Consider the following 9,769-nt stretch of genomic DNA (forward strand, 5'->3'; position numbering starts at 1 on the left):
TTAGGCGCGCTCTCCACGGATACGGCGGGCCAGCTGGATGTCTTTGGGCATGATGGTCACCCTCTTGGCGTGGATGGCGCACAAGTTGGTGTCCTCGAACAGACCAACCAGGTACGCCTCGCTAGCCTCCTGCAGGGCCATCACAGCAGAGCTCTGGAAGCGCAGGTCGGTCTTGCAATCCTGGCCGATTTCTCTCACCAGGCGCTGGAAGGGCAGCTTGCGGATCAGCAGCTCGGTGGACTTCTGGTAACGACGGATCTCCCTCAGAGCCACGGTGCCAGGCCTGTAGCGGTGAGGCTTCTTCACACCGCCGGTCGCCGAGGCGCTTTTACAGGCAGCCTTGGTGGCGAGCTGCTTCCTGGGGGCTTTGCCACCGGTGGATTTACGAGCGGTTTGCTTGGTTCTGGCCATGGCGCTAACTTCCTACGTTCAGTTGGAATTTAGATGTCCTTAAAAAGTCTCAGAGTTTAGTTTATAAAGCCCCGGTCGTGCTCCGATTGGTTGGCGACTATAGACGAGCTCATTGGCTCGTTGTCACCTCCTTCTCCGGCTGCCATTGGACACGAGCCCCGTCCACGCCTTTGCCGCCATACATTCAAACATTTTGTTTGCCCCCTCCACCAAACAGCTGGCTTCAAAGAGATATATCCTTTAACTTTTGTCAAAGATAATCTATCCTTTATTGTTCTATTTTAATGGGCTTCATTGGCATTGGAAACAACCGTTTATATTGCCAAAGCAAGTGTGAAGATAACAAAAATAAATAAAGTAATCTACTACTAGACTAAAGAGCTGATAACTTAAAAAATATATATACACAAGTAAATTAGAACTGTATGAACATTATGTAGAGATCAGCAGGTTGCAAATAGTGGATACTTATTTAGTCTTTATGGTGCTTGTGTTCCATTGGACGTCCTTTTACTGTGTTTGTTGTTCTCTATCCTTTATCTACATCCATCATTAGTTGTCCCCGCCGAGTTCATACAAATGAACCAAACAAACATTAACTACATGTCGAAGAACAAGGTTCACTTCACAAGGAAGGGTTGATTTTTAAAACCTTATGGAGAACTGAATATTATTTTGAATGCTGAAAATGTCACATCATGAGGAATGTTTCTGTCACGACTGTGTGTATCGTTGGTGCGTTTTCTCTGCCTCATGGACATAAGATAAGAATGAGGACATCTCACAACATGACACTCACAGCGCAGACAAACAGAGGATGGAGTGATGCATTGCTCTTTTGGAGAGAGAAGTGGTTGGCTCTTAAAAGAGCCTTTGGGGTTGGAGGTGAAGCCGCGGTGGTCGTTTACTTTTTGGCGGGCTTCTCGGTCTTCTTGGGGAGCAGCACTGCCTGGATGTTGGGCAGCACACCGCCCTGAGCGATGGTCACACCGCCCAGCAGTTTGTTCAGCTCCTCGTCGTTACGGACGGCAGTTTGCCTAGCAGCGCACAGCAGTGCCCCCCCCCCCCTATAGGAACACTATACTAATACTGGGTACGGGCCTCCCTTTAGGAACACTATACTAATACTGTGACAGAAACATTAGTTCTGCTTGGCTCGGTGGCTGTGTATATAAGCTTACAGCACCGTGTATTCTCCATAACAGGCTTGTACTCACCACAGACTAAGTCCAGCTCCAGGGCCTATGTGATACACTACCAGTCCGAGTAGGAGTGACCTCACTGGGCCTAGCTGTCTACTAGTATCCCCTCCTCTGGAGCTCTGACCTCCAGGGCCTATGGCCTACCCTATAGTGTCCGGTCTTAGTGCCTCATCATCAGCCTCCCTTCCTCCATAACACCCCCTGGTTCCTCCCCACCCTACCACGTGCACCCCTGGGTCTCCTCTCACAAACAATCAAAGTAGGATTACAGACTTTCAGTCTGCCTCCATCCATGTGGATGAACCACCCAAAGGCCTGAGGTGTTGTCGGAGGCATGAATATGATTTAGGGGGTATTTAGTATAACAGGCTGGGTTTATTGTGAGTTTACTTGTTTGTTTATTGCCTTAATCACCGTATTTAGAAGTCATATGGTTATGGGGGGTGATATTGTCACGATCCAACTGTTCCTAGTTGTCATGGTAAGCTCAGGGGGTGTTGATTGGCTACCCAGGGTACATGGGGGAGTGGCTTGCCTGTTGGCGGGTCTCGAAAGGTATATGACAGGTGCTCATTTGTTACCTGAGGGTCGAGAGTCGAGAGTCGAGAGAGTGGAGTTAACTGAGAAGAGAAATACTGATTGAGACGCCTTACCTAGAAGAGAACCCCTTTGACAATTATTATCAAGACTATTACCGTGTGGAATAGTGGATTACCCCCGAGGTCGTGTTGTGTCGTGTCCGGTTTTGTTTGTTATGTTATATGTCAATACTGAACGGGAAGGAACACCCCACTGAACGAACGTGCGGGCTGTTCAGTATCCCCGCGGACCACGCCACGACAGTGGCGGCTCCTGCCAAATCTCTCAGGGGGGGCAATTGTTGCGTTGATGGTTAAGGTGACACGTTCAAGGGTAAATTCACCTAAATCAGCGGGCTTAAATAAATTGACTCTCACAGCCATTGGTATTCAGTTATCACATATTTTATTTTAGGTGCAGCAAATCCAGGATAAAGAGCAGTGGCACAGGGGCTGATAATGTGCAATGGATGGATAAAACTATTTACATACTACAAAATACAAAATATGGACGGCATACATACTGCTCACTTGTATTGAAATTTAGCTTGTCTCTCTTTCAAAGCAGCAAAACAATCAATGACCCTCTCATTAAAATCAGGCATCTTCCTGACTAGTTCCCTCTCCATTGAAAGCATGGCCAGTGCATTCAGGCGCTCCTGGCCCATTGTGTTTCGCAGGAAGTTCTTGATTCTCTTAAGGGTCGAGAAACACCTCTCAGCTTCAGCTGTTGTCATGGGAGTAGTAATTAGGATGTTCAACAGAGCTACAGTCTCAGAGAAAGTCTCCTGGAGGTTGTAACTGTGTAGAACCTGGTACAGTGCCAGTGCACCAGAGCAGCCCTTGAACTCAGCACTCTCATAGACAAGGGACAGCTCAGTCTTGAGCTTCACCTGGTTCAGCATGGGGTATGCCTTGACAGTGGTGTTCAGAGCCTCAACAGGGAATGCATGGCAGTGCTGTTGGAACATCTCTCCTTGGAGCAGTGTGGCACTCACAAGGTGGTTGGTGAAAGAAAACCTTTCTTTGGAGTGGGCCAGGATTGTGTCGCAGATCTGTCAAAAGTATGGGGTGTCAAAGAAAATGTGGAAATAAGCACTTTGGAAGTACAACACTGAATAAAGACTGCTACCATCCCATCCCTGAATGTAACTCTGATTGGTGGTGATTTTCCAACACTGTGTTTCAAAACTTGGACCTACCTCTTTAGACAGCCTCTGCTTCTCTTCTTCTCCCAAGACCCTCCTTGATGTTCTGGTCAGGGTTTCCGTTAACCGGTAATTAGTTTACCGGTCTTTGTCCGGTAACATTTGTTGAAGTCCGACAAATTGAAAACTCGTCGGACATAAATGTCCGGTGAAAATAATTCCCTCTAAGCACAATTTGAATACAATTCGCTAAAGTTCACATTCTGATTCCTTCTATTTTAAAAAAGACGAATATATAGGCTATGTATTTCTTTTATTATGATATGATTTGACACCGGCATGATGATGACTCCTAATGTGTAGGCTGCCTATGCGAAACAGCGGTTGTTTCCGGTGTGCGCTATAACTCGTGCACAATCGAGTCGAGGCAGAGAGGAGGATAGCGATGTTTCTCTCTGTGATAGTGTGATTATGCAAGCCTTTTCTGAAAGGGATGAGAACCCGATTGTTTCAGCTTCTCCCAGGGAGAAAGTGGTAGAGTTACCATCCTCCCCGAGTCCTACCATACCATCCGCTGACAGCCTATCTCTGCCTGTAACCGGCGAGCGATTGCGTGTCGCTCAAGTAGCTGATCAGTCATTAAACAAATGTTTTTTACATGCAGCTAGTGAGGAATCTGAAATAGGGGGCAACGTAGTTTATTTCCTTAACGATGGGATATTAATGCGTAAATGGTCTCCTCCTAATGCAAATGGTTGTGAGTGGAATACTGTAAAACAAGTGGTTGTGCCTGTGGGTTATAGACAACAGGTGTTATCTGTAGCACATGAGAGCCAGTGGTCAGGACATTTAGGTATAACTAAAACTTATCAGCTGATATTGAAACATTTCTTTTGGCCCGGACTGAAGGCGGATGTTGCCAAGCACTGCCGCTGTTGCCATACTTGTCAGATGGCGGGTAAGCCTAATCAATCCATTCCACCCGCACCATTGCATCCCATTCCTGCTATAGGGGAGCCATTTGAACGTGTAATAATTTATTGTGTTGGACCTTTGCCTAGGACTAAAAGTGGAAGTCAGTATTTGCTCACTATTATGTGCGCTGCTACTCGTTTTCCCGAAGCTGTTCCGTTGCGTAACATATCAGCCAGCTCAGTGGTGAAAGCTTTAACAACGTTTTTTTCCACATTCGGTCTTCCTCTTGTTATACAATCTGACCAGGGCACTAACTTTCAGTCTAAGCTTTTCAAACAAGCCCTAAGAACGTTAGGGGTACGATGTCACGCCAGAAGCCTACATGCTTGCACTGTTCAATAAAATGTTATACATCTAGACATTGTGGTATTTCTTTATATACGTATCCCAGCCTGCCTATTGTTTCTCAATAAACAGTTATGTTCTCCTCATTGTCATACTCCCGAGTCCGATTAAGTATGATTTGACAGGCAGCTAAACGAAATGCCTTCCCAACCAGCGAGACCTGGTTATAGAAATGACGTTGTTTTATTGATAAAAAAAAGGGTAAAACTGGAAAGAGAAAATAGAAAACTCACATTAATCCCAAACAATTTAACAAACTTCAGTTAACGTAATGTGGAGTCCGTTCATTGATCGATGCTGTCTGTTCAGTTCCCAGTGAGGCGCCCGTTCAGCGCTGGACATAATGGCATAGCGCGCATGCGAATCATGTTATATTATTATATATTATATAGCTCGCATCTAATCGTATCGGATGAGAAATAGACATTAAATGGCATATATAGGCCGCTACACAACAGTAATCACCGCGACAAACAGCTATATTAGATTTGAAAAAAAATAATAAAATTTGATATTTTTTTTTTAAATTATATTTTAATATGATGACCGGAATATATCACGTTTGTCCGGTAAATCGAAATCTTCCCGGACACGATGTCCGGCGGCAATTTTTTCTAACGGAAACCCTGGTTCTGGTTCCTGTGGCTTCTTGCTGCTGCTCTTGAGATGAGCTTTGGTCCCTGAAGGCAGACAGACCAACAGTGTTACGATTTCAAATAAGAAAATGTAGCTGAACAATCTGCTGTCTTGTAGTTGTAATTGTATCAATGTACAAACTATATATTTTTGATCTTACCTTATGGCCTGCATGCTGCTTGTGAAGCTTTGGACGGCATGTTTTATGAAGACTGCGTCAATGTCCTTCTTCTGCAGCTTCTTGTACAGCATGCAGGAAAAACCGGAAGTTCTCATCCTCCAGCATCCTCACAAAGCCAGATGCCTCCTGCACTGTGGTGTTATCAAAGGAGCTGGTCCTGATGGTTTCGAAACACTCTATGAGGTCATCCAGGTTCTCGTATACAGTGTTCACGATTCTGCTGTTGAAATTCCATCTTGTGGACGAGGCTCTTGGCAGCCTTCTTGCAACAACCGCGTCGAGGATGCTCGTGCGTTTAGGCGACTGGGGAAAAAAAAGTGGCAATACCACTCAAATCCGAAAAAAAAACTCTCACTGCGGGGATGTTAGAAGTGGCTTGCTGCATAATCAAGTTCAATTGGTGTGCGTAACAGTGGACATAATGGGCATTTCCATAATGTTCACGCACCTTCTGCTGAACACCAGCTCTCTCGCCCCTCATCACACTGGCCCCGTCATACGCTTGAGCGACAAGTTTACCTTGAATGAATGAATGAATGAATGAATATTTTATTTTCGAACATGATTTAAAATAATAAAAGAACAAATAACTAATATGTTATAACACTTTACAGTCATATTACATTATAATCCAATTAATTAATAATAATGTAACGAACGAGGAACTGGTAGTGTAGCTCGCCCCATGCGGGAGTCGAACCCCGATCTCGGCTCGCTAACCACAACACCAAGGGAGGAGCTGTTAACAGGCCCCGTACGGGAACGCTACACTAATAATAATTATTTCAGTATCATCAGTAGTAATACTTTTTCATTCTTAATATTGAAACAACACAAAATAAATAAATAAACATAATTTTCCATTCTTAATACTGAAACAACCGGGAGGGAGCGACATTACCTTTCTCTTCTTCAGTGAAAAGGCTGCCAAGTCTCTCCAGCAGTACAGTAGCGATCGAGTCGGCCGTTGCATTCAAGATGGGGATGAATTCAAAAAAACGTTCTTGGACAGCATGGTTCCTGTCTATGTATCTCAGCACAAGCACCAACTGAGTCTGTGTAGAAACATCCGTGGTCTCATCTGCTTGGATTGCTACGAATCTGGCTAACTTCACTTCCTCCATAATCCGTTCCCTGATGACTGACAGCATACAATCCAACAGCTCGTTCTGCACAGTCTTTGACGTTCCCTTGAAGACTGTTGCTGTTTTCTTTTTTTTTTATAATATTTTTTTATTCCAGTATAGATGTCATGTACATTGAAAAAGGCATGAATATTTTCTGTTTTTCTCCCTGCCCTCCACCCACCCCTCCCTCTTAAACATGTCTGCATACATATATACATATAGATCTGTCCATCCAGTCACACACACATATAAACAAGTTACCAAAAAAAAACGTTAAGTAAAGAAATAGATAAAAACTAAATTATAAGAAATTATATATATTTTTAAATATATTCATATATACATACATACATACATATATACACATATACATACATATACACAAACAAATTATAATAATAAAATGTAGAAGAAAAATTGGGGGGGGAATAATATCATAAGGAATTCTGCTAGGTTGTATAAATGATGTACGGTAGTAGGAGATTGCTGCTTACATAAGTCATATTCAGGCGTCAGATCATGAGCTACAATATATTCATAGGTAAGTTAGTGTCAGTTTTATTTGGAAATGTCATGGTCTCTGAGGCCAAGGCAGACAACAAACTGCTTGGTTACAAAAGCATCAGTTTGTAGGAAGTGCTGTCAGGTTCTCAAAATATGTAATGAACGGTTGCCAGTGCAAGTAGAATTTTTTTGTTGAACCTCTAAGCGTGAACTTAATCTTTTCTAACTTTAGGAAGTGCATGTCGACTGTTGCTGTTTTCAAGTGTTCCTCAAACACTTCATCCATCGATGCCACCAAGTCCACCAGTCCACGAAAAATCCCTGGGTTGCCGGAACCCGAGTCATTTTCATTTTCCCCCTGCAAAGCTACCTCGAACACCCCACAAAACTTCACACACTCAATCAGACGGGAGAGAATATGTCGGTTTTTGTTCACCTCGTCGTTGTGACGACGCACAGCGACCCTGTTGCTCTCATCCAACTGTGTGGCAATGTCGACCCTCCCGAATGCTTGAAGCTTCATGCAACTAGCCATGTGTAGCTTTGACAGGTCATGTTTTTTTGCCTTTTCAGACAAATGGTGCATGTTTGTGACACCTGTACTTGTCCATGCGTCCGCACTCGGATGGAATAACATGCAGGGAAAGCAGAACAACGCATTTGTTACTTCACATCCCGCTAGCCATGTTTTTTTCTCATACCAACCCCTCGTAAATCCTCGGTTATACGATTTTCCAATTTTCCCTGCCTTTGTATAAACTTGCTTTATAATTAAATTTGGTCTGGGTGGTCCTAATTCCTTTACTGTTAATTTCTCCTGGTTGCTACGACGGCTGAACGGTGTTTCTTTTAAAGATTCAACCGAGTTGTTCAGAACATTACTAGCCGCCATAGCCATGGTGAAGCAGGTGAACGAACGTGATCTGAAATGTAGGTTAATTGGCTAGCTCGTCTAAAGCTACGCCGGCCGTATGACATGACGTAAGCATGTACGATTCTTTGTGCATGTCCCAAAACCCCATAGACAAATGACCGAATGGCCTGAAGTTGCCAAAATAGATTTTACATGCAAGTCTACGAGAACAGCCTAGTGCAATTTCGAGTAGAGTGAAAGTTGCACTGAAAGGGGCGGGACTTGAAGCTGATTGGAATATACTCCACAGAACACTAGCTGATTGGACTATGATATACTCCACAGAACACTAGCTGATTGGACTATGATATTCAGAAGCAACACTGTCTAGAAGTCATAGAAAAAAAATCTCTCTCTTCTCCCTTTGGTGGGGCATTGTCCAATTGCCCCTAATGAACCAGCCTCCCCTGCGCCACGATCAGTGATGCCGGTAACGCGATACTAAGTAACGTGTTACTCTAATCTGATTACTTTTCCCAGTAACGAGTATTCTATCGCGATACTATTTCCAAATCAGTAATCGGATTAAAGTTACTTATTCAAGTGACTGTGCGTTACTATTGCGTTACTACCTCATAACTTAGGCTAAATGCAGTATTTCTTTGTAATGTTCGATAGTAAACAAACATTTATTGCTTTTCTCGCGTCTTGGGGAGTGACGTCAGTGATCACGTTTTCAACACGAGGTGCAGCAGAATCGCTCACGTGTATCACCACGCTGATTGCACAGTGTAAACAGAAGCGTATAGCCTACACAATGGAGCGAGAACAGAGATATGCGTTAAATAGCTGGAAATATAGGGATTATTTTGAGTTTGTGTCAGCAAAGGATGACAAGAACATAAATGTTCGTTGTACACTCTGTGCTGGAAAGAAAATATTGTCCTGTGGTAAAACCACAACATCAAATTTAAAGAAACATTTGGAATCTCAGCACAGCACAGTCAAGCTCGCGGAGAAAGTCCCAGAGACCGCGGCCTCGACTTCTGCGGGAGGTCCCACACCGCTCAAGCAACAAAAGCTGGACTTCAGTAGGCCTACAAAATCACAACCTGTAAGTGTGGGAGAGTTGAATAAATTGGTCGGGCGGTATGTTGTAGAGGAAATGCTGCCCATAAACACAGTTGACTCGCCCTCTTTCCGTGCCATCATTAACAAGATCCCCACTACTACCAATGCCGAGCTACCTCACAGAACATATTTTTCTTCGTACTTAGAGAAGGAGTATGCAGAGATGGAAAAACATCTGAAGGCTGCGCTGAACGAGGTCGACTATGTGTCAACTACAGCGGACATTTGGACAGCTAACAATAGGAGCTATATGGGAGTAACGCTCCACTGGATTAGTAGATCCACATTAGACCGCAACAAGGCTGCATTGGCGTGTAGGAGAATCCGCGGTAGACACACGTATGATGTTATTGGTGCAGAAATCGAAAACATTCACTCTTCATATGGACTAATCAACAAAGTAGTAGCAACAGTGACAGATAATGGATCTAACTTTGTCAAGGCATTTCAAGTCTATCAGCCTGCTGTCACAGAGTCCGATGATGAGACGGTGGAGGAGGCCACGGATGATGTCACTTTTTTAGATGTGTCAGAAATCCTATCAGCTGAGGATGATAGTGATGGCCAGCTGATTCTTCCCCCGCACCAAAGGTGTGCTTCACATACCCTCAACCTTATTTCTACAAGTGATGTGGAGAAGTACATCACTTCCAAACCAGAGAGCAAGGCTGTGTATAG

The 9,769-nt window shown here is 44.0% G+C and overlaps 1 protein-coding gene across 1 annotated transcript; it reads right to left on the reverse strand.

Annotated features, from left to right (window-relative positions):
* LOC308154286 (histone H3) lies at nt 1-411 on the reverse strand (the record flags this gene model as incomplete). The annotated part of the gene is made up of 1 exon (XM_080527450.1): nt 1-411. The coding sequence occupies one exon, from the start codon at nt 409-411 to the stop codon at nt 1-3; it is 411 nt and encodes a 136-aa protein (XP_080383576.1).
* Between the last annotated feature and the right edge of the window lie 9,358 nt (nt 412-9,769).

Source organism: Nansenia antarctica (genome assembly GCF_963989245.1).
Source record: "Nansenia antarctica genome assembly, chromosome: 3".
In the NCBI taxonomy this organism is placed as follows: domain Eukaryota; kingdom Metazoa; phylum Chordata; class Actinopteri; order Argentiniformes; family Microstomatidae; genus Nansenia; species Nansenia antarctica.